This window comes from Exophiala bonariae (genome assembly GCF_035927105.1).
Source record: "Exophiala bonariae strain CCFEE 5792 chromosome Unknown scaffold_22, whole genome shotgun sequence".
In the NCBI taxonomy this organism is placed as follows: Eukaryota; Fungi; Ascomycota; class Eurotiomycetes; order Chaetothyriales; family Herpotrichiellaceae; genus Exophiala; species Exophiala bonariae.
This window is the reverse complement of record NW_027042497.1, coordinates 103,341-131,191: the sequence shown is the minus strand read 5'-3', so window position 1 is coordinate 131,191 and position 27,851 is coordinate 103,341. Positions and strand designations below refer to the sequence as shown.

At 48.1% G+C, this 27,851-nt stretch overlaps 9 protein-coding genes across 9 annotated transcripts; 4 read left to right on the top strand and 5 right to left on the bottom strand.

Annotated features, from left to right (window-relative positions):
• Positions 1-1,009: 1,009 nt before the first annotated feature.
• Positions 1,010-2,858, bottom strand: LTR84_005859 (uncharacterized protein; the record flags this gene model as incomplete). Its single annotated transcript, XM_064849423.1, has 2 exons — positions 1,010-2,698; positions 2,751-2,858. The coding sequence occupies 2 exons, from the start codon at positions 2,856-2,858 to the stop codon at positions 1,010-1,012; spliced, it is 1,797 nt and encodes a 598-aa protein (XP_064703647.1).
• A 643-nt stretch (positions 2,859-3,501) lies between these two features.
• On the top strand, positions 3,502-3,972 carry LTR84_005858 (uncharacterized protein; the record flags this gene model as incomplete). The annotated part of the gene is made up of 2 exons (XM_064849422.1): positions 3,502-3,525; positions 3,574-3,972. The coding sequence occupies 2 exons, from the start codon at positions 3,502-3,504 to the stop codon at positions 3,970-3,972; spliced, it is 423 nt and encodes a 140-aa protein (XP_064703646.1).
• A 708-nt stretch (positions 3,973-4,680) lies between these two features.
• On the bottom strand, positions 4,681-6,653 carry LTR84_005857 (uncharacterized protein; the record flags this gene model as incomplete). Its single annotated transcript, XM_064849421.1, has 5 exons — positions 4,681-4,829; positions 4,882-6,193; positions 6,256-6,268; positions 6,319-6,488; positions 6,543-6,653. The coding sequence occupies 5 exons, from the start codon at positions 6,651-6,653 to the stop codon at positions 4,681-4,683; spliced, it is 1,755 nt and encodes a 584-aa protein (XP_064703645.1).
• A 1,466-nt stretch (positions 6,654-8,119) lies between these two features.
• On the bottom strand, positions 8,120-9,878 carry LTR84_005856 (uncharacterized protein; the record flags this gene model as incomplete). The annotated part of the gene is made up of 2 exons (XM_064849420.1): positions 8,120-8,652; positions 8,702-9,878. 2 exons carry the CDS (start codon positions 9,876-9,878, stop codon positions 8,120-8,122), a joined length of 1,710 nt encoding a protein of 569 aa, XP_064703644.1.
• Positions 9,879-10,535: 657 nt separating this feature from the next.
• LTR84_005855 (uncharacterized protein) lies at positions 10,536-12,164 on the bottom strand (the record flags this gene model as incomplete). The annotated part of the gene is made up of 4 exons (XM_064849419.1): positions 10,536-11,244; positions 11,293-11,402; positions 11,453-11,736; positions 11,840-12,164. 4 exons carry the CDS (start codon positions 12,162-12,164, stop codon positions 10,536-10,538), a joined length of 1,428 nt encoding a protein of 475 aa, XP_064703643.1.
• Positions 12,165-16,900: 4,736 nt separating this feature from the next.
• Positions 16,901-18,695, top strand: LTR84_005854 (uncharacterized protein; the record flags this gene model as incomplete). Its single annotated transcript, XM_064849418.1, has 2 exons — positions 16,901-17,519; positions 17,572-18,695. 2 exons carry the CDS (start codon positions 16,901-16,903, stop codon positions 18,693-18,695), a joined length of 1,743 nt encoding a protein of 580 aa, XP_064703642.1.
• Positions 18,696-20,457: 1,762 nt separating this feature from the next.
• LTR84_005853 (uncharacterized protein) lies at positions 20,458-22,842 on the top strand (the record flags this gene model as incomplete). The annotated part of the gene is made up of 1 exon (XM_064849417.1): positions 20,458-22,842. One exon carries the CDS (start codon positions 20,458-20,460, stop codon positions 22,840-22,842), a length of 2,385 nt encoding a protein of 794 aa, XP_064703641.1.
• Positions 22,843-23,142: 300 nt separating this feature from the next.
• On the top strand, positions 23,143-25,484 carry LTR84_005852 (uncharacterized protein; the record flags this gene model as incomplete). Its single annotated transcript, XM_064849416.1, has 2 exons — positions 23,143-24,328; positions 24,397-25,484. 2 exons carry the CDS (start codon positions 23,143-23,145, stop codon positions 25,482-25,484), a joined length of 2,274 nt encoding a protein of 757 aa, XP_064703640.1.
• Positions 25,485-25,791: 307 nt separating this feature from the next.
• LTR84_005851 (uncharacterized protein) lies at positions 25,792-27,569 on the bottom strand (the record flags this gene model as incomplete). The annotated part of the gene is made up of 4 exons (XM_064849415.1): positions 25,792-26,245; positions 26,298-26,734; positions 26,789-27,167; positions 27,220-27,569. 4 exons carry the CDS (start codon positions 27,567-27,569, stop codon positions 25,792-25,794), a joined length of 1,620 nt encoding a protein of 539 aa, XP_064703639.1.
• Positions 27,570-27,851: the final 282 nt, after the last annotated feature.

Below are 27,851 nucleotides of genomic sequence, written 5' to 3'. Positions count from 1 at the left end.
CAATCCCGCAGTCGATCCAGGACTTCAAGCTCTCTCATGAGAACAAGTGGTTCGACGGCTTTCCTATAATTTTGGTAATATTCCCTTGGGAGATGATACTTTTCTATCCATGCCATATCTTGGGTCCAAATTTCGACGAGACGAAAAGTGCCGGCCTCTGTAGGTGAATGGAATACTTCGAAGTAAAGACACTCAGGCTCTTTGCTAGTGAACTCCCAGCATATTCGTAAGGCTTCGGTGAACTTGATAATGTTTTTGGGTTCCACTTTGTATTTCAAGCTGAAAGTCACACCCAAGTGAGGAGTGAGTATTGAATTCGACATATCCGAGAAAGCCCGACCACGGTTTTGAAAGAGGGAAGTGCCATAGGGGTACTGAGTCCAGAATTTAGTAGACCTCCTCCATAGATACAGCATGCCTCACGGGAGTGCATCAAGAGAAATGCAACGATTTTAATTCTGGACGATGTTAGTCCCATAGACACTTAGATAAACACCGAGGCCGCCCAGTCTTGGAAGCATTTCATTCCACCCCATCCGGATAAATCACAAATTCCCCAAGGTGGAAAATATTGGGGACGGCTGGCCATGGGGCGGGACCACCTTACAGACGATTGAACGAGAGGCAGCCGATGGCAGATCCGATCACTTAGAGGGTAGTAGCATAGCACCTACCGTATTCTCAAAAACTTTGTGCCAAGATGAGAAAAGTTGTCCTTCGTAGCCGGGCTTGGCTGTGGCAGCCAACATCGAAGTTTGCTATCCGACATTGACCTTCACACTGAACGCCTGAAAAGAGATGATGTTACACAGTTCTACACAAAGAGTAGTTACTAAGCTAGCTAACTCCGAGCCGTTAGTCTTTACGGAGCGAAAACTTAAGACACTTGCAATAGCAGTATTCGCAGAAACCACTGGCGCTTAGTCTCTACTATTTCACAAGAGAGTGATTCTCTCTAAACGCTAATGTAACACGGTCCCAGTCGCGCAAGTGGCTCCTTCAATAGTGTTCAGCGTCCGCTATGGAGTCCTGCGCGGTATCCAAACACCATTGATGGCCCCAATGTCAGACCTCCTGATGGATAGTGGCCTCTCAGGAAATGATTCGAGTCAGCACCAACAGCATAAAGCCCTGGTACAGGATTTTCCTGAGAGTCCAACACCTGTGCGTCCTGATTGGTCTTTAAACCATACATCGTAATGCCATTTCCAGCGTGCATTGAGATCGCATAGAATGGTCCGTGTTCCAATGGCCCAAGGCAAGGATTTGGTTGCGAAGGATCGCCGAAGGCGCGATCATATCCTGCTTCACCTCGATGGAAGTCAGGATCCTTTCCTTCCCGTGCGAATTTATTGAATTTTTCCACGGTAGCCGTCAATTTTCTAGGGTCGAGACCTATTTTGGTTGCCAGCCCAGAAATTGTTGGAGCACGGACTAAGTAGCCTTGTCGAACCAGATGGTTGATAGGATATGGCGCAGGCAAAGCTGCGCCCATGCCATATTTCCTGAGATGCGCTTTCGTGCCTATCAAGTATTGCTTTTGTACACCAGCCGCTTGAACCGCTTTCCCAAAGTCTTGATATGACGCAGATTCATTGGCGAATCTCCGAGCATCGACGTCGACAATAATCGAACCTGGCTTTGTCAGGCCCATGACAAAGTGAGGATATATTCTGGGTCCTTTCCGCGTCTTTATCTCAGAGACTGGCGACCACAAAGCGGCGTTCTCATTCAGAGGCTTCGGTAGCACCCCACCACTCGTTAGACCAATCTGAATACCATCTCCCTGATTGCTACGAGGGCTGACAGTCCACTCGCTACCTGCTGGCAGAAATTTTCTTGCCCATGAACCATTACGCGCGAACCCGCCGGTGGCTAGTATGACCGCTTTCTTTGCACGAACTCTCACAGGTCCATCATGACGGTCGATCACAACTCCCATAATCCGGCCATCTGCTAGTATTGGCTCAATTGCTGCCGCTTCGTTTCTGAATTCTATTCCAGACCTCGTAGCAGACTCTAGCAAGCGACCTACCAAGGCATTCCCGTTGCAGAAATTTGTCCCCTTTCCGTAGCGCACTCGATCCACCATATATCTCAAAACACTCCCAGTGACCAACGCCAAGTTTCGGAAGTTCGAGAAGGGATGGGTCCACGCGTTGAAATCAAGGGCATCTGCTTGCATTGATCCAAACGCGCAGTAGCCCTGCAATGGATACCGTACCTGCTTTACGAGTTTCGAGCCGAGCCTACGCCCATCGTAGGGGGCGTTCAAGATGGTGCGACCGGCTGTTACCGCGCCCTCCAGCTCCATGTAATAGTCAGGAGTTGCACATGGGACGAATTGTGCGGCTGAGGAGGACTCAAGAAATTCAACCATCTCAGGAGCCGTTTCAAGATATGCGGATACCAGAGCATCATCATAATCTTCCATCCTTGAAATCTTTTGGAGATAACTCTGGATATAGGTCTTTGCTCGAGCTATAGAATCGGTGTCTTTCTCTGTGTGCCGGCTCATCGGGACCCAGAGGGCGCCGCCAGAGAACGCCGATGTACCACCGAACCACTTGCTCTTTTCTGTTACAAGAACTTTTTGTTTCCCCACTAGTGTCGCTGTGATAGCCGCCGTAAGACCTCCGGCGCCGGATCCGACAACGACAACATCAAATTCCTCATCATATTGCTGTGTCGTCTGAAACTAATTAAACAAGGAACAGAATGTGAAATGTGAGCATACGATCATAACTTACATGTCTGATAGTTGCGAAATTGCGGGAACGGATATTTCGTGTGGCTATCGTCACAGGTGTTCCAAAACCAGACCTTCGTGGGCATTTTGTGAGTAGCTGAAGAGCCATCTTGGGAAAATGTTCAATCGACGTTCAATCGTCGTTCAATTGCGCACAAATATCCGTAAGAGGAGATCAAGAATAGAGTGGAGTTGCTCTTAAACGAATTTACGTCTTGTCGGAACTGACCCAGGCACCTAGATTATGAAGCCATTTCGAGAAGCACGCGAAGTAAGAGTGTCAAGCTACCCCACAGTGTCCAAGGTGGAAGACGTACTCAATCTCATGGTATTGTTCCTGCTTCCAAGCAAATGGAGTACCGACACTTGCTGCAGGAACCAAACTTGACACATGAAGATGTACACAACCGATTTGAGATTGGAGCAGAGGGTAGGGATCTGAACCTCTTCCCGGGCGAATAACATTCCGTCCGGCTTGATGGGGGTGGGACCTGATCTGGATGGAACTTCGTCGGCCAGGGAAATTCGTAGATTGGGGTACTCAGCTGTAGACCAGATACTAGCACACTTGGCTTCCGATCATCAATAAGTAACTTTGGCCACGCGAATTAAGTCTTACCTATCTGATCAATTCGCTTTACATATAACTTCGCACACCCTTATCGAGAAAAATCCGACACGCAAGTCAAATTACCACATACTCAAAGATTGTTATTAAGCCCCTAGATTCAGTCTACTGCTTCTCTCACAAGATGGCACAGGCGGTGGGGAAAATTGTAGGTATCCGAATTTCTGCTTCAGTCGTCATACTGATATTTCAATAGGCATCCGGCGGGAAAAGCAATGTAGTCAAGGTTGTGGGCCTGTTCAAGAGGAAAAAAGGGCTTTCGATGGAGAAATTCAAAGACTACTACGAAAATCAACACATAAAACTCTTCGATGAGCATGTTGCTCATCCAGGGGTGCTTCGGTATTCTCGGCGCTATTTAACGCCATTCGAGGGATTGGCTTCACCATTGCCACCACCAAAAGAGAAAAGCTACGACGTTATTATGGAGGTTTGGTATAAGGACAAAGAGTTGTTTGATTCTTTCAAAGGACAGTCTGACCCTTCCTTCAGTGAGATTGTGAGAAAAGACGAAGAGAATTTCTTTGATCGTGACTCCATGGTCATGTTTCTATCTGAGGATTGTGAAAGCAAAGACGGACCCTGGAATGTATAGATGAACGGGATAGAAGAAAGTATTCTGCAATGAACTTGTATCCTATAATAGAGTAATTCCAATCTCCAATCCATCGAGCACCGTTGAAAACATGGTTAGTCGGCGTCCGGTCTGGACAGAGATAGTTCAGTGCCCCAATTAATCCTCCGTACTACGCCACCCCGAGAGCACTAAAGCCACTTTGACCTTTGCTCGTCTTTGAGAGGCGAAATAAGCGAAATAAGCTTGGAGCGCTGTCATAGATTGCTATAAGTCTTCAATCTGGGCACACAGCTATATCGAGCGCATGGATACGCAAGAGATCTTAGCTACTCATAACGATCGGTCAACATCATCTCGTATATTTTTTGAGGTCCTTTTGTGGCATTTCAATAAGTCTCGCAAACCAATCAGTGAAATGACATTCTAGCTTTGGTATCTCATCCTTGGTTATTTCAAAGTGATTTGTGAGCAATCGGCATCACTGGGAAGTCATGTGAAAGACCTCTGTTGGTTTTCAGTTCGAGAAGCCGTACGAAGCCCAGCTATCCTGTTAAAGGGACGGAAGACATGTTGTCTGCTGACAAGCCCGTCAGGGACAATTTTTCCACCAACACGCATGGGCCATTGCCGGAATATTGAGAGACCAGGGGCACTTATATGTGACCTACAGATCCTACTTTGCCTGCAACAGTACGGTTGTCGTCTTCTCTGAACCTCTGCGATATGTTAGTCCCTGTTCCCACGATACTCTACTTGTAGCTCGTGGGCGATTTTAGATTGATCTTCCGGATCATTGATACGCTGCTCAGCAGCCTCAATGGGCGCATCGATTTTCTTATTGAACTCCGAAGTAGGGTTATTCAAAAAAGCAGATGCTGGAATCACCAGTTAGTAGCCAAAAATGCATCTGGGCCGGTTGCGACTTACCGATCATAGCTAAGAAGGAGAAACAGGACGCGCAAATGAATACGTCTCTGAAACCAATAAGCCTTGCCTGTTTCATCCCAAGGCTGGCAGCTTCGACAATCGCAGGTGTGATACCAGTCAAGCCTTCCACCAAGCTCATGTTACCTGCGGCCAGTCCTCCAATGAGAGGACCGATGGTCTCCTCTGGTAGACCCAAGGGTACAACTCCATTTGTCACTTGTGAGAGAACATTCTTGCTATAACCGCTCGCGGCCAGTGCATTGAATATTGCAAGTGCGACAGATCCTCCGAAGCTTCGAATACTAACGCCGAGGCCTGTAGTGACAGCAATTAATTCAGGTGCTGTTGCAAACTGAGCTGCCGTGAAGAAAGTGACGAAAGCCAGTCCCAGACCGGCACCAAAGAAACAAATGTAGCCCCAAAAATTGGCCTCTGGAGTGTTCAGATTGACTGTCGCCATCGGAATATAGAAACACAGCATCATCACAAATGTCAATACCCCGGTCAATCGTACTGTCTTGGTCTTGGCGACGTAGAGACCTGTCACCAGAGTGATGACAGCAAAGCTGCAGAACCCGACCATGTAACATAGTGATTGCCTATAAGGACTCATTGTTGCACCCCGGACAACGCTTAGTGAAGCGGGAAAGTATATTCCAGCAGCCATGTAGGAAGATCCCTCGGCAGCGAGAGCAGCCAAGGAGATAACGTAGTTTCGATGATGGAATAGCTGGTGATGGAAGAGGCCAGTCTTGTTGAACTTCCAGGCATAGATGCCAAGGATGATGAGCAAAACGCTTCCAACTAACAATGGACCCAGGACATGAGAATTCTTCCAAGTATAAGGATTCTGAGCCCAGGACAGTCCGAGGCAGAAAGGGATGGTTCCACCTGCTAAAAGAATGTACCCAATCCAGTCGAGGGAGCGGATCTTTTCTTTGAAGCTGAGAGCAGTTTGTAAATTTCTCGGTGGTGGATTATAGAGAACTGTAACAAGACCCACGGAAGCAGCATAGATTCCTGCAGTGATGTAGAGGTAGGTTCGGAACCCTTCAGGGCCAGCCTGGACCAGATAACCACCAACGCTGAGTGCAAAAATTGAACCGAAAGCATTAACAAAATTAGCACCAGCTTGACTCCAAGGACGAAGTTCTCGTGGAAGTACTTCTGACACCACGGCCAAGAACAAGCCTTGTGAGCCGAATCCCAAGCCTCCAACACAAAATCCAGCGATGTACATGCCCATTGATGTTGCACGGGCTGATATGATGCAACCGATGATTCCTCCAATGTTTGGAATGATTAAGAACCACTGTGAGAGGATAATGTGAGTTTCATGGGAAAAGAGTACATTGCTAGTCGGTTGGAACTCACTTTTCTTCCCCAGCTGTACAAAACTGTTAGCACGCGTTAAACATATTGTGAGCTTGTACTAACTAATCTGAGGCTTGACAGATGATTGCTCCCAGAGCTACGGTAAACAAGATTGATACCAAAGATGGCCAGGCGACCAAGCTCATTCCACCGATGACAGCCGCAACTTGTGGAGCTAGGAAGCCTCCGCCTATGATGCACAACAGTTCGCAGAAATACAAGCTGAGAACGGCCTGTTTTGATGTGAGTAAAGTACTTAACACGCTCTAGATGACATCGTATCTCACCGAGACTAACACATAAACTTTCAGATGGTTCCAACGCATTGGGACGCCTTCGCCTGAAGCAACAGGACCAACAGCCACCATATCTTGGGACGCCTGTGTATTCTGTCCCATCGTGTAATAAAGCGTACAAAGAGATCTCGTTTTGGAAAAGCTTAAGAGGGCAATGTCTCTAGTAAAACGGCTAAAGCTCAGCTATATATCTTGGGGTTTAGGGGGTTTATCCTCGGAGCATGGGGTAATGCGTATTTGATCAGATCCAGAACCCACGTTTTTCATTGCTCTTATCGACTGCGCAAAAGCTTCTTTGAGTGGAATCTCAATCCTGGGGCATCCCGATCGACGTGGCCAGCGGATTGCGTCCCCATGGGGAAGATGGTTGCCACAGCGCCAACTAACCCGCGAATTTGCCCTCGCTTCGCGGAAAACTAAAAAAAAAATTGAAATTGGAAGCCCCTTTGGGGCCGGACTTGACCCGCTCCCATCCCCACCCGGCTCCATCCTCATCCCATCGGAATCAAGCAGGTAGAACGGAGCATATTCTCAACTCATGTGACATTATGGTACACTTGCGAATCGTAAATCAGATGTATTGCCACATTTCTAAGCAAATACTAACGAAGCTCAAAGACCACGGCATGGTCTTACCGAGGCTCTTCGCCACCCGGGTGTTTCTTGGGTATTACGATCACTCGAAGTCCTTCGCTCCCAAAAGAAATCATTAACCAGCATTCCGCGATCTGTATCAAAAGTTAACTTAGTGTCAGATCTTGCCAGCAGTTATGGACGGTGCAAATTATGCATCGGGGAAGTGTGGCCATGTAAAGATCCGAATTTTCCATACATCAGGTTGTTTGACTGTAGAAACGCTGAGGTAGAGCATACAGCGATTAATGCCCGTGAGTTGGAATTCTCCAGGAAATAGTGTACCGTTAAGAGTAGGTGGCTGAACAACTTGGATGTTCATGACCAAGCTGCGTTCAGATTCTGTCAACCACACGGCTCGTAAATCAATACCGCAACGGAGATCATGCTTCCTAATACTCTAAAAATTAAAGTTAACATCTGGACTGCACCTACTAGGTGAAGATATCGAAAGAACTCGACTTGAGAAAGAACTAACGGACGACCCTACCAAATGTAGGCTAGCAATTAAAGAAATAACGTGTTGTGAGGAGAAATCTGGGGTATTATCCTCTTAATATGGTTTCCCATATGCTTGTGACAGCTAGGCTACTGGCTAGTGTTTAACTCTGACGTTTGGACGAGGATTGGTGTAGTCGAAGAACTGCTTCGAGATGCGTGACACAAGTTAACAGAAACGCTCAACTTCAAACGTGCTAAATTATAAGCATGCTCATGAGTATTGAGTTGCCACTCTCACATCGTGCTACAGATGACAGGGTGCAAAATGTGTGCTGGTGAGTAGTACAGTTCGGTCCATTTTTCTAGCTCTATCTTGTCGTTCGAGTGGAGTACTCTACAACTAAATACTAGCACCGCTCAATCCCACAACCTATATTCTCGGGTTTCGAAAGTGAGTCATGCAAAAGGTAGTTTCAAAACTCGGTAAGATCTGATCATAATTCCACAGCAATTCTTCTTGTCTGCCACTTCTTAATTGAAGGGAGAAGACAACATGCAACCATGGCCAAGACACCAAATGGAACGCTAGTAACCCACACCCACTTCAGTGATTCTGAGTAACCCCACCTGCTTCCTAAATTCGCTGCAGCTGCAATTTCGACTGTATAGCCAGGCACATTGTCAATGTTTGCTGGATCAGTGAGAAAAATCGTCACAAAATTCTCAACATCCTTTCCTGATAGCCCCGCTTCGGTGACGTATCGAGCGACCGAATTCGGGAGGTTGGTGGACAGTTTATTCATGAAGACCGCGAGGTATATGGTGTAGCCAATCGTACCACCGAGTGTTCGTATAGAGAGCGACAATGCTGCAGTAGTCGCGAGGAGGCTATCAGGAACCACGACCAGGGCGACAGTTGCAGCGGGTACAAGAATACCTCCAACACCAAATCCGGCAAGAGTACCCATCGCAATCACGAACGACCCATTTGTTGGATTCGCGTTGATCAGGGCTGCTCCAAATATAGCTATAGCTGATTAGAAAACTTCGCTTGCGCTGTTCGGGGCTGGACTTACTCATGAGAGTAGCCGACGCTAGCAGAATCCATTTGACTTCGATACTCGTGGAGATGAGTGCGTTGAAGAACATCGCACCAACAGTAACTGAGATACCATATCCAAGTCCTTTGAGGCCAATTTGGATCGGATCTGGATTGTACATAGTGGCGAAGGACAATGGATAAAAATTGATCAAGGAGTAGAAATTGATTCCGCCAACAAAGGCAATGAAAAATGCCAAAGCAACAACTCGCTGGCCTTGAAAAATTTGTTTGGGGACCATCGGGTATTGAGCATATTTCCACTCCCACACTATCCATCCACCGAGTGAAATGATTCCGATGATAAGTTGAGTTAGGACGAATGTGCTGTTCCAAGGGTGGGAGTACCCTCCTGCTTGCAGAGCAATTAAAAGTATCGTAAGACCAATAATAGAAAGCAGTGCGCCGATGTAGTCAATGCGAGAAGCAATTTTTCGCTTAGTCACACCCTCCATTCGGGGGTGGCCTTTAGGGTGATAAGTCGTTATGAGTCCAACCAGCACAACCAAATTGTAGAATAGGCATAGCCATATTCCCCATCTCCAGTTGGAGCGGGATGATATGAGCTGCCCATATATCACATAAGGCGTAAATGGCAAGATACACGCCATCATCAGTGCCACACCGTACCCACGATGTTTAACTGAAACAATGTCCGACACTCCCGCCAGTGCAGTCAACTCACAGATACCAGCCCCGGCTCCTGAGATAGCCATTCCTACCACTGCTTGACCAAAGCCATGTGCGCTTGCCACCAGCGTAATTCCAATGCAAACAAAACCTGATCCAATAAGGGTAATCTCTCGTCGGCCGACAACATCCTGGAGATACCCAGTAAATGGCGCAATCGCTGTGATAGCCAGGGTATTTGAAACCGTGAGCCAGCCTACACGCCCCTTTACGGCGAGCGCGACTTCGATGTACGCCAACTCGGCACCAACCATGTATAGAACGATTTGGGAACCTATATAGAGCATTCCAAGAGTGAGAGCAGCCATTTTGTTGCGAATCGTCCAATTGACCCTCCCGTCAGAATCGTCACCCTTGAATGCCCTGTCATTGCCGATGTGGTCCTTGTCAGGAGAGGATTTTTCTTTGTTTTCGGCGTCAGTAGCCTTCTCATTTGTCCTGGTATGAATGCTCTCTTTAGCCATGCTGCTTTCCACCGTAATCACTGAAGTGCATAGATACTCTGTAGATCCAGCTCCCTTTAGCTAGCATCCACCGATGTTATACTTACGATGGTAACGGAGACGTTCTCAAACTGGAAATATTGCCTGCACTCGTGTTAGTAATGAATATTCACCGGAAGATGCCGTTGAGTGTACATAGCTGACAAAGACGGTAGAAAGATGCATCGTACTTTTACTGGTCCCTGTTTCGAACCTTTCAGTGCAAGTGCAACCAATGAAATTGAGTGAGGGTTAAGCCTGAACTCGGATTCGTATTCCGAATCACGGAGGACGCCATTCGCATACGTAGGGAGCATATCTCTCGTGGAGATTCATATCCGTCAACATTGCATCGCTTTGAGTTGACTGGTCTGCTTACTGTATTTGATGGTTCGGCACTGATAGACAGAACTATTTCTAATCATTTCGAAAATTCCACCAATACTAGGCTACTAGTCTAAGTAATTTCAAGCGAGATCCGTTTCAGGGCTTAAAGGTTCGGACGTTTAGCAAGTCTTCTCTTTGAAGTGTCTATAAGCTTTGGCTGATCAGTAAGAAGACCAAGCACCTTGTCCCGTAATTCTTCAATCGCTATAATATTGTATTCCCTGGATCTGAATAGGACAATTATCCCGTCAACTAATCCGTGCAACTCTGTAACCAGCAATCCTTCTTCTCCGCCATGGCCGGGGCGATTGATGGAAATTTTTTCAGAACAACCTCTAGAGTTTCCCATCGAGAGGCCTCCCTGAAACGCTGCTTGAGACTATGCAGCAATTGTATGCCTGGTTCTTCCAGCACACTAGACGTCTTCCATGTTTGAGTGATTAGCATGCCATGAACGATGAGGTTATCGCGTTCCGCCTGATTTCTAGGTTGAAAAGTCAGAGCAATAGCTGTGGCTTCTGCACGAAGATCACAAAAATTTCTTCTGCGTTGAACAATCCTGCGGTAATATGAACTCATCATCATGAGATAATGAGCGATGCAGAGAATTCTTTCCAGTGGCCTCGATTGCGGATCCAATCCACTTAAAATACCCCACAGTTGAGTCAGCATACCATATATAGGACCTCCTGTATTGAAATCATGCTTTGTTGAGATTGGTGATAAGTTTGAAAGAGCTTGTCTTGCCCATACTGCAAATTCGGCTAGATAAGAGATCATATTAAGACTCAAGCCACCTTCCTCGTATGCTAACTCTTGGAGAACAGGCGGTAGCATGGAGATCATATCGATGACCTCGTGCTGATAAGGAAGTTTCAGGTATCGTAGTGGCTGATTTCGCGTAACGAATTCATTGGTCAATGATCGAGCTTTGTCAGGCCGAGTTACTAGATATTCATGCCTGGCTTATTAAATATCGCATCACTAGAGGGGCGTCTTGTCAACTCACCTGCTTCTAAGAGATTGGCAGTAGTCATTTAGTTTACCCGACATGACTTTGGAGAGCGTATTTAAACCGACTTGATGGGCTACGAGTGCCTGTTCGTCACCCATCAAAGCCTACATCATCAGAGAGAGCTACGGGTCAAAAGTTGGATTTTCTATCGTACCTCTGTTTGCATTGCGCACAGGATACATATGAAAGTTTCATCATTGTGCAGAGCTCTGGCGAGTCGTTGTCTCAGCAAAGGCAAGGCTTTGCCTTGATGATACAGAGCTGCGGAGGTTGGATATTTTGATGGATATTGTGTAGATAGCCAACTCATGAACACTGCCATAACTGCATGGTAGATAGGTTTGAAGTCTATAGTGGAAAAGAATGCCGTGGCGTAAGGATTGCCGGCGTCTAACATAACTTGACCGGGTAGGAAAAGGAGCGCATTGGCTTGGAAGACTGTTTTTATCTCGGATCAGCCATTTGAAAAACAAAAAGCGAGGTATTACGAGATTGTGAAAGTCAACGACAGAGATTGATTCAAACACTGAAAATAACTTACATTGCGCTAAGGACACGTCAGGATCCAAAGACCGCGGGATCGTGTTGATCACGGCTCCAATTGCCCGCAGGCGCTGGGGAGAGACATCAGCCAAACTTTGCACTGTAGGTATTTCCGCTGTCCTCGTTCTCCAGGTGAGAAACGTTTGGACGATACTTTTGGTCTGGCCGGTGAACAACTTTCGCTTCTTGCGCCTCCCATATCTTGAAACATGTGAGTTTACAACAGCCCGATTCTTTGTGCTCTCCAAATCGCCTTTCGAGGTGAAAACAAGAAAGCTGTCCGCAGTGACAAGTTTCTGTTCTCTAAGCACCGAAGTCTCCATCTTGATTACCCCGCTCGTCGGATTGGAGCATTCCTTTTCGAGAAATACCCAGTTGACACCGCTCCTAGTGCAGGTTGTATAAAGTACCGCTTAACCGTGCTTCATGTTCGCCGTAGACCGGAAGTTCTCTTCCCCAGTGGAACCAAAGATACTGGCAAAAGGGACGTTGATCTTACTACTACTTCTTGATGATAAATATTTAGGACTCGAATCGGCTGCTGAGGCGCCGCAAAATTCGTGATGGAGGGGTGGACATCTCAAGACACACCCAATGGCTTTGACGATTGTGATGAGGGGTCACCCCTCGACTCGTATAGGGACTTTTTTCACCGAATGTGCCATGCAGTCATTTAGCCTAAGAACCACACGCCTTACTAGTGAGGGCGCTGACACAGATTTCCACCCTGGTCTCGACCGCTCTAAGCGCCAGGCGTTGAATGCTACTTCATACACGAGAAGAGACTTCTGACCGACCGTTCATCAATCTGAATACAGGCGTAGTACAATTTTAATTTTCTCTCCGATCACTTGGGTACTTAATTCTCCGAGTCGGTGGAGAATCCTCCGCGAAAGGACATTGGAAGCCTGAGGAGTCGAACGGTTCCTTGAATAGGATGATGAGTTTGCTGAAAGAGGAATTCTTGGCATCCATCTTGGGAAGATCGACCGATCCAACCTCTCATGCGGCCAACTCTCCTATATGCTTCCTAAGATCATGAATACGTCCTTAGGAAGTACATTTCCGAGGGAAGTGATTTGTTTGGTTTCGTGCGGATGCTTGATTGTGGAGCATCCCTATATCCGTTTGATAATTGAACAACAAGGTCATCATCCACGACGAAAGAGCTAAATCTCCTTACCCAACCGGATAATAAATCGTCTTGGTTCCGTGATCCGGAGTAGCCGAGCGATAGTTAGAGCAGACCAAGCTTCCATGCCCATGTCGAGGCCTCAACTATGCGGCCAGTAATCTCAGCTATATCCTCTCATGCCATCGGAGCTCTGGCTTGCACAACGCAATTATGCACAAAATTTCACAAACTTCAGCTTCGGCGTAAAATAAGTAAGGATCTGCTTCAGGCTTTCGCATCTGCCTGCTTTGGCTGCCGAATAATTATAGTAGTATTCAGCCAGTGTTTATTTTCCATCTGACCCAAACCATTGGCGGCCCATTGACTTACCCATGTATTTCGTTATGACCGGGCCCATGCAGTTGCATCTCACCACTTGCATTTTGGGATATACAGATTGATATTCGCGCCAACGAAAGAAAATGTCAGTATGCTCGGTACTCGCTTATTGCCGGGTGAAAGCCACCAACGGTATGCTCTGGCTGGCGTAGTCAGTGAAAAGGTTTCTTAGGGCCTCGATATAAAAGGTACCGCGGTTTCTAGTTTGAATCGACGACGGGTTACTCAAGATCAACATGTAGGTGTGCAAGACTACCCATACGCATAAAGTCATATCGAGAAGAAAGCTTGTATGTATGGGGCTTCTTGAAGCTTGCATTTTAAGTGGATATCAATGGTATGTCTCAAGGACAACGGTAGCTTGGGAGCGTCTTGTAACGCTCGAAATTATGCATTTGCAGTCTACTGACAGTACACAAGCCTTTCTAGTCATATCTAGTGCCTCGAACTAACCAAGCTCGAAGAGTGAGTATTGAAACAAATGACAATTATGTCTGAGCACGAGGCGCTAAACCTTCCTCGGGGATTTGAAAATGGTCTTTGATTGGCTAGGAGAATCAGGTTCTCGCGCCCATGATTATATAGTCGTCAAGCCTATGGAGGGGAATTCTCAGTGTTTGACATGCAGAATATTTCATTAGAAAAGGAACAGATGTTGTTTAGTATAACTTGGAATCCATGAGCATTTCACGTTCGGTTGCTCAATTCTCAAGAAGTGGATATTGAATAATGTCTCTGTCACGTTACGTGGACAATCCGAATCCTGTGCGTGAGCCTCATTTCATAATAGTCACTCCCAGGGTCCAGCAGAACCCCAAGATAAACCGGCTCATCAAGTGTCACACGGCCAAAAAAAGGCCTCGAATCCGCCGGACAACAGCCAGCAGCCAGCATGGCCAAGGTATGAATGGATTTCTCAAATGGAGAGTGTCATTGCCCGAAAAGAAGGTCCCGTGTCGTGCCACACAGCGACAACCAAATACTTGGACTAATGGTCGTTCTGAGACCGAAGCCTATTGTATTCCTCCAGGTCTCGACTTGCCAATATCCTTAGAGCAGTGTAAGTATCATTCCCACGGTAAAAGCTACTGATGATGAGGAGTCTCAAGAGAATGATTGACATCATCTAACTACCTACACCAGACCTCAAAACAAATCCATCGCTTGCTTTTCCACTTCAAGTCATGTTGGATGGAGGTAGTACTCCAGCAGAGCAACTTTTTCGCAACATAAATATGAAAGATGTTTATCACTCTGTTATCGGAGTCATTCTAATCTGGTCTTCAAACATGTATCCATCCCAGTACTCATTTTCAACCGCTCTGTTCTATCGAGGGAATGCTATTTCCTCCTTGAGAAGGCGACTCTCCCAAAAGCTATACGATAAAGAGACATATTTCTGCATTCTTTGCATTATGCAAATGGAAGTGAGTGTGTGGCAATGATGACACTGGTCTGGAGGTTAACCACTTAGGCTCAACTAGGAGATATCAATGCATTCTCCGCTCATCAACGGGGGCTGAAGGGACTGTCATCATCTATGAAGGGCGTGTTGGATGTCTACTTCAGAAGGATCTCAATGAAGTAAGTCAGTCGCGCATAACCAACGGGCGGGTGGCTAATATCCCAGTCACAAATTTCTGGCCACCGAAATCAGTCGAACTCCGGGCCGTGCGCAGAAGCTGGAGTCGCTCCCACGGCTTCACTATTTGCAACAACCTTATCCCTCCGAGGTAATGAAGCTTTTGTCCTGCCTTCCGGTTGGAAAACAAGCCATAATTCGACAATACCACGCCATCAGCTTGGAATTGATTCTTGTTTGGACAAATCATGCTGCATGGTCAGATGAACTATTATCAAGCCTAGGTATGAGTAAGCGAAAGTCCGAACGTCACTCGCTTCGCCCATTCTCGATCCTGCTAGAACGTCTCTGGGAAATAATGGAGCGACTGGATATAAAAAAGGCACGATTCGAAAGATTTATCTGCATCTCACAATACTGCACGGTCTTGCGGACAGCCCTAGGCCGAACAGGCACCAAATCTTCAGCTTTTGTAAGTTTAAGGTCTGAGGCTTCTGATTTCATTCACCGGTGTCAACCTACGACCCATGCAGAATTTGACTGCTTCGTTTATTTCGGGTTGTTCGTAGTAGATCTATGGAAATCTGGGGCGAAGCTAGAGCATGAAGGATTACGTGTTCTTCAAACCATCAAGGGCCATTTCCGAGAAACTCGCCAATGGGAGCTAGTCCTGGATCTTGTTCAACGGTTTCACGCGATGCCACCCTTTATTGCAGAGTGGAAGGTTTACTGGCAGTGTATCCCCTGATCTTGTCCGTGATAAGGGTTTTCATGAACCACAGGATTTGGTATGCGGAAATAAGATTCAAATGCACGCTTCACTTTATTCTGATGGGGATTGAGCTCCGCATAGCCTACAGACTCCGACCCTGCAATTTGGACCACTAGACTCTGAAGTGCCCAGAACTTAGGATGTGAGAGAAATATGTTCATTTCGATTGATGTCGCACTATACTGTGACAGGGGTTTTCATGCCGTCGTCAACTAACATAACGGAAAGGGCCATAGTCGAAGTGTCAACTAGCGGGAGCGAACAGATCCTCTCCATACTGTGCTCAGGTTGAGATTTTTGCTACACGACATATATTTGCAATTGCTTGATTGCACCCCATAGTAGGAACTTGCCACTGAATTCTGTCGCTGCCTTCAGCCAGGTCAACTGACAGCCACCTGATATCACATGGTTAGTGTTGAATCGAGGGACCAACCTCACGGTATGTGAACTACGGAACGAAGATCAAAGGACGATGAGGAGCAGGATGCGTAAAGGCTGTATATCTAATATAAGGGTAGTAGAGAGAGTGAGATTGTGCAAGAGTAAACATGTAACAGAGTACTTAAGTACCTACCTAACTTGGGGTGAGGACATCTCAAGGAGCGCCAAGGCACTAAGGTCTAAATGCCTCCTGGGCTATCCAACCTAATTTTAACTCCCACGTGAAATTGCGCACAGCCAAAGGCAAAGCCACGCTGGCTAGTCAGCTCTGAACTTCGCGCACCGAACACTGGATTCAGTACCTCGTACGCCTTCAAGTTATTCTTCCGATCCTCTCTTTCATTGTGAATACCTTACCATCTCTTCCTGCATCGCGAGGTTTCCAGAAGTCACTCGTTTCACTAACCATATCCAACTCGTTTTCATCTCGACACTTCCAAGTCAAAATTCTGAAACCGAAGATCACCGCGCGTCACACAGGTTTATTGTTCGTTGAGACTGGTCTCATTCGGACATTGAACTTGAGTAGTCCTTTAGTCCCCAGCGAGAGACAAACGACACGAACCGCTATTTATGAACCACAACACCATCGATAAGACAAGCTTGTTGTTTTCATAAAACATTTCGACAATAATACTTCTGAGCGTTTGGGTGCTGACAGTTCCCAAAATCGTCGTCGGCTTGTGAGAAGCTCACATCCCATTGCGCTGTTGCCAGGTTATCTTAAACAACCCTTCCTATCATAGCTATGACTATGCGCTCACATGTCGGTCATCTAACAACCTCCAACCCGTCAGAGACCACCTTGACCCCATACAACAATGAGCCCCCACGAGACAAACCAGCCGCTGACATGGAAAATTCTGCTGCTCGTATGTCTGTAGGACGTACCGTTATTGTCATGCTATCACTTTCTCTTGCCTTGTTCCTTTCAGCACTCGATATCACCATAATAGCCACCGCATTACCTACCATAGCCACTCATTTCGAAGCATCATCGGCCGACTATACGTGGGTTGGAAGTTCTTACCTGATTGCAGCAGCGGCCGCGACACCCCTGTGGGGTGCTTTCAGCAACATCTGGGGACGAAAGCCTTTACTTTTACTCGCAAACATCATTTTCATTGCGGGGAGCCTTGTCGCAGCATTGAGCCATGATATCCGGATGCTCATTGGTGGGAGAATTGTGCAGGGAGTCGGTGGGGGTGGGTTGTTGGCTCTCGTCAATATCTGTGTTTCAGATTTATTCAGTTTACGTGATCGCCCAAAGTATTACGGCATCTTCGGCATGGTCTGGGCCGTTGCTGGAGGCGTTGGACCGATCATTGGAGGCGCCTTTACGGAGAAATTGAGTTGGAGGTGGTGCTGTAAGTGATTTCCTTTGCACTGCTCTGAGCAGTATACTAAGTTGACTTCTAGTTTACATCAACCTACCACTGGATGGGGTCTCTTTAATCTCACTAACCTTCTTCCTCAAGTTGGACACCCCAAGAACCAAGATTTGGGACGGCATGAAAGCCATCGATTGGTCAGGTGTTGTGCTCATCATCGGCGCTGTCATCATGTTCCTTCTGGGCATCGAGTCTGGAGGAAACTCCCATCCTTGGACTTCCGCTTATACTTTATGTCTGATCATATTTGGAGTTTTTGCCTTCTCACTCTTCCTTTTCAACGAAGCTAAACTCGCAAAATACCCGACAATACCTATTCGCCTTTTCAAGATCCGATCCAATCTTGGGGCCTATGGTGTCATCCTCATACACGGAATAGTCTTTATATCGGCTAGTTACTACCTCCCACTATACTTCCAAACTGTATTAGGTACATCATCACTCATGAGTGGTGTATATCTTCTGCCTTTTGTCCTGAGTCTGTCTCTAGCTACCATAATCTGTGGTGGACTCATCAAGAAAACGGGACGGTTTAGAGAACCAATTTGGTTGGGTGTCGCCCTCATGACGCTGGGTTATGGCTTGTTGATCAACCTCGGCTCGACCACAAATTGGCCGAGACTTATCATCTATCAAATGATTGTCGGCTTTGGGAGCGGGCTTAATATTCAGAGCCCATTGATTGCACTTCAAAGCCACACGAAGCGACATGATGTCGCAATCGCCACCTCTACTTATGGCTTTATCCGAACATTGGCCACAGGTATTTCTATTGTCATCGGAGGCACTATCGCCCAAAGTGAATTGACGAAGAAAAGAGCCATGTTGCAAGAGAGACTCGGGCCTGAACATACATCCCAAGTCCTAGGTGCTGGATTCGGTACCAACGTTCATTTCATCCAACAACTTCCCTCCGGACAACGGGAATTTGTTAACGAGGCGTATACGCAAAGCCTTCGAACGATGTGGATCTTCTACACTGCTCTATCAGCTGTGGCTATCATACCTAGTCTGCTGATCAAGAAGGCAACCTTGAGTACCGAGCACGAGATTGTGAAAACAGGGGTGGAGGAGCAAGAAAGAGTTAGACAAGAAGAACTAAGGGAGAAGGAAGAGAAGAAAGCAGGGGCATCGCGAATAGGTATCAAATAAGTGATCAGGACCATTTGATAAGAGACAAGGTACGCTCAAGATCATCATCACCGCCCTTCGCGGTGTGGCAACACTTATTGTGCGAGCGATCGCCAATTTCTTTGAATGGATGAAGGATAATTTAGGCGAACTCGCCCATATTTACGTCCTTACAAAGCTCGACAGAAAGATCACTCCGGATCATGCACAAATCGACCTATTGAATCTGTTCTCATTCCTGATCTCTAGACTGATAGCGGAGCAAGATGCAAAACATGATCCCAAGTTGTATCATCTTTTGGGATAGGCGAGAAGTGGAAAATGGAAAGTCCTTTCCAAATGCTGCTCCATCCAAGGCCGTGCTCAGGCATGTACAATCCAATTCCGAAAGAAATTCTTTCTCTCTGTACTCTTTCAACCACGTCCCAGAGGCCGGAAAATTCAGATAGAAGGAGTTCCGCCACATGGATTTTCTTGATCATCTCCAAGCGAAAAGATTACTACATTCTAGGTGATATGATGTGGACAATGACCAAATGGTAAAAGGCAACGCAGGTTGCTGACAAGGCCACATTTGAAACTCCCCACTTCTCTCATCCGTCCCGCGGCAAGCCTAGTCTTTCGACCATGATAGGCCTTGTGGACATGACTCTCTACATCACTGAGATGTGCGTCGGGGTGCTGCCATGTGGTGGAGACGTAGACAATTCTATGGAGATTACGAATAGAATGCAGTTGGACGCCTGGGTACTGGCAAGTGGCGCAAATGCGTGACCAGGGGGCAAGAACCTGGCGACCATCGCCGTCGTTGCAGTTCTTATTGGTGTTTAAAGTGCAGAAAATCATGATAGTCACGGACCAGTGGAAGTACTGGAAGAACTAGAATAGTACGAAAGACGACACATGGAGTCCATCAGACCACTCCATGTCACTCGGCGGCTCCATGTAGATGGGTCTCGAAACGAGCGAATGAATTGCAAGTTTCTATAATGGCGGATCAGCGTACTGCTTCTGGGCTATTGGTCGCTGGGGGGACAAAAAGCAGGGAGCCGAGTGACCGTGCAGATGATCGCAGTTTGAGCTGAGGGTGGCCATCGTGTTCAACCTCGAAGAGCCGGACTTGGAATCTAAAGTGCACGACGAATTGAATGCATCAACAAGTACACGACGTGTCTCACAAATCTGAACCTTCATAGTTGATTTCGGAGTCAGCCTCAATATGGCAACTGAAGACTTTCAGCGATTTCATGCAAGTGTTGGCAGTGTCAAAGCAGTCGTGTCTGAGTGCGAACAAAAACATACCCAGGTTAGGTAGGTGCACAAGGACGTAAATGCCGACGGAGAGTGATAGATGGCATGGCCTTTGACTTTTGAAGGGAAAGGACACAAAATGAGGACTTTTTTTCTTCTAGTAAACGTGTTTTCATCTTTATGAAAACCATGCTCGCTGTGGTCTGATCTGGGACCGTTCCTGTTCCCATTCACCGAAAGTGATCAAGGACACCTAACCAGGCCGGTAGGTACGGTAGGGACTCCCCAGCGTGAATGACGTAATGGCTTAGCCTGACGGTCTGTCACGTGGATAATAGTCACGTGGGTGAACTATCGATCGAAACTCGGTTATGCACATCTCCGTCATTGCTTTTTCACATGGGCGGAGGAGGCATCGAGTTCCACGAAAGTTTTCTCTGAAGAGACAGCTCTCCTGTCGCACAAGTACCACGATCCTTGACTTGAAACTTGGCAAAGGGCAGTGTCATTGCCCTCGACCTTCTTTCGCACAATGCATCAAGTCTTACGGAGAGCACCGTGGACATGCGCAAGATGTATTCGTACGGCAAAAAGGCACGAGTCCTCCATAGCAGCCTCCGCAATCGTGCCATCACAAGATAACACCTTCGAACAAGTCTATGCCCAAAGTTCACCTTCTCGACAGAGCGATAATGCCCTCCTCAGAGAACTTTTCAACAACAAGTCTGCGACGTCGACTCTGAACAGAATGACTTCAGGCTTGCTTGGAAACAACCTCTTGACAAGTCCGCAAGGATTTCAGAAATTTGCTGAAGTATCAGTGGCACAATGTAAGAGACTGGTAGACAGAACGCTAGCAGCGTCAACACCGGAGGAATACAGGGCTATACCAAGAGATCTTGACAGACTTAGTGATCTGCTTTGCCGAGTCATCGACCTGTCCGACTTCATACGCAACATTCATCCGAGCGAAGATGTCGTCGCTGCCGCCACTGCCTCATATTCATTGACTTACCAGTACATGAACGAGTTGAACACAACAATCGGGCTCAATCAACAATTAAAGAAAGCATGGGATACGCCAGAAGTCCGCGAACAATGGAACGAAGAGGAGAAGATGGTGGCTCAGCTTCTGATCAAAGATTTCGCCAAATCAGGGATTGATCTGCCCGACCAACAGAGGCAAGAATTTGTGTCGCTGTCCAACGAGATCGCGCAGATAGGTACAGATTTCACCAATCAGATGGAACATGCAAAGGAGCACGTCACACTCTCCATAGCACAGCTCAACGGTGTCGATCCAACTTTGCTGCAAGGCCGGCGTCCGCATGACAAGGTATCTGTGCCAGTTCACAGTCCCCCATCGAATGACATACTAAAATCGGCAAATAATTCTTCGACGAGAAAGGCCGTTTATGTCGCGGAGAGGACTGCGTCAAAACGAACCATAGCGCGACTGGAACAACTTCTTACAACTCGAGCTAAGCTGGCTCGGCTCACTGGATATGCTAACTATGCACAACTAGCTCTGGGCGATAAAATGGCAAAGTCTCCAGAAGCTGTCGTGAACTTTTTGGAGTCCCTGAACAGAAGCAACAAGCCCCAGGTCCAGAGCGAGCTGAAAGCTCTGCTAGATATCAAACGAGAAACCCAAGCAGGCGGAGAAACCATCGATCCCTGGGATCATGCTTACCTGGTGAACAAACTGAAGCAACGCCAAGTGCAACAAGGTCCACGAACCTCCAAGTCCCGACTCCATTCCAACGCCAAATCCTACTTTGCACTCGGCCATGTCATGCAAGGTCTGTCAGGATTATTCGAGTCCCTTTATGGAGTTCGATTGGTACCAAGGGAGACGGCGAAAGGTGAGATCTGGCACCCGGATGTAAGGAGGCTCGATGTATATACGGATAAGCAAGAACATATTGCAACGATGTATTGTGATCTTTTCTCAAGACCATCGAAGCCGCGAAACCCGGCTCATTTCACTCTGTTATGCTCAAGAGAAATCTCCGAAGAAGAGATTCGTGAATGCGAAGAACGGAATGAGCCTCTGAACAATGAAATGCCAACCTTGCTTGGTGCAAATGCGATATCTGGAAAGACTGCCCACCATCAAATACCCATCATTGCTCTTGTTTGTGCATTCCCGAACCCCGATCGCGTCAGAGATCCCTCGCTTTTGTCCTTGTTCAGCGTGAACACTTTGTTTCATGAGATGGGCCATGCTATACACAGTATTCTCGGGCGAACCTCGTTACAATCAATAGCTGGAACGAGATGTGCAACAGACTTTGCCGAACTTCCGTCAATGCTTATGGAACATTTCGCAACGGATCCTACTGTCCTCAAGATGTTTGCTCGTCACTGGGAAACCGGGGCGGTAATTCCAGATGAAATGATTGACGCTCTCACGAAAGAACGGCTGAAAGGGGCTGCGATGACTGGTGGTTGGGAGAACGAGAGTCAGATTCTCATGTCACTGCTTGATCAGACATATCACTCAAATGGGCCAATCGAAGACATATCACGGGGAAGATATTATGATTCCACAGCTGTTTATCATCAAGTGTGGAACAAGTATGGCAGCGTCCAGGAGCCGGCTTCCACCGCTTGGCAAGGTTTCTTTGGCCACTTGCACACTTATGGAGCAATGTACTATGCATATGCATTTGATAAAGCTATAGCGTGGCAAGTCTGGAGATCTGTCTTTCGAGGTGGAGAGGACGGTGGTGCAATCGATCGAGTAGCAGGAGAACGTCTCAAGCAGGAGGTCTTGCGCTTTGGAGGAGGGAAGGACCCATGGCTGTGCCTGGAAGGGTTGCTGGGTGAAGGCAAGGGCGTACTTGCTGAGGGAGGTGAGGCAGCTATGCTCGAGGTTGGGAAATGGGGTGTTGGAGCGACGATTGAGGCATGAGTAGATGTACAAAAGAATACGTTTTGATCTCTATATGAGAATGAATTAATTAGATACCAACTTACTAGTACTACCATGAATAGCTCTGTTTGATACCAGCCTTGTCTCTCGGCACGTGATATGACACAAGGCTGACATCTTATTCTTGGCACGCCATATGGCAGGGAAAATCCAAACTGATCTCATCCATCGCATGACATCTCGCATCTCCCGCCTGCCGCGGTTCGATCTCTCTTTTGAGGCATTTCCGATCACTCCCCACATTCATCATTCTGGGCCGCCTCAGACCAACTTACATCGATGCAAGTCGTTTGGGAAGCAGACACGGCGGCTTTTGCAAGTCGCAAGAGAGCTGCCCGTGCATGTCCCAAATGTCGCAGTGCCAAGAAACGCTGCCATCACACATTCCAGAGAGATCCCGATCAACAAGCAGATACCGATGGCCTCGACAGAGTGCTACCCAACTTGACTCACAAGGAGCCTATCCGTTTTGTGGGTGATCTAAATCCTGAGTCTATCCTGACCGATTTGTCTAGCAGACTTGAAGGTGGCAAGCGTATCAGCAGAGTCGGAACATGGGTGGAACAGTCTCGCCATCTTCAGGATCATCTCCCCCAGGAGGACTTGGGTCCAGTATTGAAACATGGAGAGAAGACACCCATCAATGTTGAGAAATATGGAAAGATCGAAGGAGGCCGAAGAACCTTGACCGGTCACCAACGAAACTACTTACAGGCCGTTGGCGCATTTCGTGTCCTACCAAAAGCTACTCAGGATGCCCTTTTTACCACCTACATTGCGTGTTTCGAGGGCATCCTTCCCGTCTTCGATGGCAGCAAGCTTCTGCGCGATTATACTGAGGGCAGGTGTTCCATCTTTCTCCTACAGGCTATAGCCTTGGTGACGTGCAAGACCGAGGAAGCAGCCCTTTATCTCCGACTCTATGAGGATGGCCCACTCCTTGACCCAATCCCGTTTGCGAGAAGTCTTCACACCGGATTGGATGCTGCTATGAAAGCAGATCTGGAACCCGATAGAGTCACCAAGATCCAGATACTGACTTTGATGCATCTGCACAACGACGGACCTGGTGGTATCGAAGAGTCATCTTTGCACCTTTCACAAGCTATTCACGATGCATGGACGGCCGGCTTGCACATTCACACACCAGGCAGAACCCTAACAGATTCATCTAGCATGCTCTGGTGGACAATTTGGGCGTTAGACAAATTAAATGCGTGTGTTGGTGGACGTCCGATCATGATTGCGAATCGAGATATTGATATTGCCCGCCCACCACTCACTGACGATCCGAGAAGCCAAATAATATGGGCGTGGTTACGACTTGGAGATCTCTTGGATGAAGTGATTGAATTCTACAGACCAATCGCCGACCTCAACTCTACAGGTTGGGAGACGGAATTCCCAACCTACAAATCCCTGCTGGAGGGTATTAATCTTGATGCACTACCAACCTCAGAGCAAAGTAAGTCACATAGATCCTTATCTTCTCTTCACGTGTCCAGCGATTTACTGACCACTCAATATGTGTAGGTATTCTCGAAATCTGCTACCACGTCATCGCAATCCTCAGTTGTCGAATCGGAGGGCCCACAACCGCCTCATACGCCCGACGGATAACGGCCTCAGACCGCATCCAACAACTCGTCTCCAATGGCAAACACGCCAACATGTCACCTCTCCCACTCGTACCCTACGCCGTCGGGCTCTCACTAACAGTCGCATACCGTGGCCTGAGAGATAATCACCTCGACGCAGAGCGCGCACAAGCGGACCTTGCCACACGATGCGAAACCCTCGAGAAGCTGAGTACATACTGGTGGACCGCGGACGCCATGGCACGCCTGGGTCGAAAAGCCTTGAAATCTCTGCAGCAGCCAGGCGTTCAGAAAGCCGCGGTCGCAAACATCGCGGGCGAGCTGGAAGCTGAAGTGACCGTGTGCAAGTTCGGTCCCTTCGAGCCCAAAGCCAACCCGGCTGCCATGCCGCCCACAACCAAAAAGGTGCCCGAACTCAACGGCAATGCCCTCCGCCTCCTATCCGACGCAGCAGCAACGCACTCGAACACGCTGGGCGTGCTGGGTCCGAACAACACCCTCCAACACATGACGCCGTCGTCCATGACGCTTTCCCCCATGCCGAGCATGGTTCGTGCTGGAAACCGAGAACCGCCTGCAATGATGCACACTGCTACGACGGCCACGACGGCGACAATGCCCGCGACGCCGAGCAACATGTTTACCACGAACGATAGTGTCCGAGTGATGGACGTCGGTGGCGGCGACGGCAACAATCCCAACAATGGCGGAGTGTACGACCACTTCAACGACCTCGACAACCTGTTTGACGGCTTCTTCGACCTCAGCATGCCGACCATTTTCCAGGATCCGCTCTTCGACGGCGACGCCTTTGTGAACGCCAACATGGACTTTTCCATGGGTGGGCTTATGGACGATATGGATGTGGGAGGAGTGGGTGGGGCGGGATTCCAGGGTGGGAATAATGGTCCGTCGTCGATGTCGGGTCAGCATCCTGGTGGCGGGAATGGCGCTGCCAGTGGTGCGGGAGGGAACGGGGCTGCGATGTATCCTGATCTGGGGTTGAACGGTCGGGGGTATTAAGGTTGATTGATTGAATAAAAGGTCAGTATGATTTGCTTAGTCGTGGACGGGGTGGAGGAGAGAGCGCGCCGGAAGCGAAACAGTGTAGACTGAATAGGCTCAGGATGGTGTTATGGCTTGGAGGATTCTTTCCTAGGCGTCGGTTGGCTTGGTACGAGGGCGAGAGTGCATGACCGATTCACCCATGGGTATTCTAATTTTTTCCATTGCAGGTATCACGCAGTCAAGAGGAACCTAATCAATATCACATGCACAGAAGAAGAGTGTCCAAGGGTCAGAAAACATTGCATTGCGTGATTCAGGTAATTTACAGCTCGTCGTGCTCAGAGACACCGGCATCATCATCGGCGATGAATGTGGATGCAGCCTCAGCAGCACCGCTCACAGCACTCTTGACTGCATCGACCACACCCTCGTCGTTGGTGGTGGCAGCCGGTGCAGCTTTAGCAAGCGTTTCCTGGCCAGCAGTAGCTGATGCGTCCTCCATGACCGCATCAGTGTCATCGGACTGAGCAGCCAGACCGTCGACACCATGCTTGCCGTTGTCCTTGATGAAAGTAGCGAGGTCCTCCAATGTGCGAGCGCCCGAAAATTCCACTGGTGAGTCCTTGGCGCCGGCGGGGTAGAGCTTGATGGTTGGGAAGCCTGAGATCTCATCGGGGACATCGTTGAGGGTAGCATCAACCTTGGCAATGGTCACTTTGGAGGAGAGATCGGAGCCGGTATAGAGTTCTGCAAGTTTCTCGTAGATGGGTGCGAGGCTGGTTTCTGGTTAGCTCTGAACGACTTGACACGGAGAGAACAGGTACTTACGACTTGCAATGGCCGCACCATGGAGCATAAAACTCGATAAGGACATCCTTGGAATCATCGAGAACAATATCCTTGTACGAGTTTGCAACAACGACTGTGACGGGACCTTCTTGCTTCTCTGGGATTGGCTCCGACTTGATGCTGGGCTCCAAGGTGCCGTCAACGAAGCTTTGCACGAATGCGCCAATGTTCTTTTCGGTCAAAGCATCTCCCTCGAATGGATATTTCTCGCTCTTGACCGTCTCTTGAATGGCGAATGAGGGGAATTTGTCGGTAGGGAGGTTCAGGTTGCCGGCGTGGGCGCCGAAAGCCTTTGCGTCAATGACAGCGAAGTTGATAACACCCTTGTGCTTCTCAGCAACAGGCTTGAGGGTCTCGGCCAGCGAGGTTCGTTCTTCAGGGGTCTCGGCAAAGATGTACGCGAGAGGTATTCCGGCCTGGGAATCGGTCAGCAAAATTATTCTTTCAATTAAAGGGAATACAACACATACTCCGATGTATCCGGCATATGTTTCAGGGCCGACCTCGCCGATGAGGGGTGTTGCGGCGGTTTTGATGAATTTTGTGATAGCTGCGTCCTCGAATGCGGCATCGTAAACATTCTTTCCCTCGTCAAAGTCCTTGTATAGAACAATTGAAGGTTGTTTGGCGCCCTCGGCCTTGGCCAAAGTAGCATCATTGGTAGCACCAAAGATGTAATCGTCTCTTAGCGACTCTGCAAGGGCAGTGTAGGTGTGGTTTGCAGCCTTGTCGTCGGAGGCGATGTACGCAACAACGACAACTTTATCGGTAGTCTTGAACTCTTCGATGGTTTCCGCGGTCAGCAGGGATACGGCGGGGAGCCCTTGCTTTGTCATGTAGGAGACGATGCTGGGAAGTGTTAGACTTCGGTCGACATCACCCGGAGTTGCACAGGACTTACGCAGGCGCTTTGCGAGCACCGGTGTAGGGCTTGATGTTGTCGAGGCCTCGGAAGACCTTGACAGTCGGGTATCCCTCCACACCATAGTCTTTACACAGGTCGCCTTCGACTGTGCAGTCAACCTTGACCAGAGCAATGTTCTTTTCTTTCAGGGTGGTGGCGGCTTCTTCATATTCGGGGGCAAGTGCTTTGCAATGGCCACACCATGGGGCAAAGAACTCTGCCAATACCAGGTCGTTCTCCGAAATGAACTGTTTAAAGTTGTCTGTCTTCAGGTCGTGCACGTCACTTGCGGCGGCGAACCCTGCGAGGGCAAGGCTGGCCGCGGCGACCGATTTGAAAGAGCGCATGATGGGAGCCAAAGAGCGACAGGCGGTACTCAGAGACTGAACAGGAGATCAAAGGAGAAGCGAAGATCTTGTGGGCAAGGGTTTGGATGAAAGAAAAGTGTTGGCGGTTGATAGTGGGAGAAACCCTTTGTTCATTATTTTATTGAGTCCCTGTCCCTTGCAGTGCCACTGCCTCAAATGGAGGAGAAGAGAATAGGTGTCTTGTTTAGAGAAACTTAAAACAGCGATGGACTCTGGCCCCTGATTTCGTTTCAGAGCCGCGCCAAGTGAATTTTGATTGGT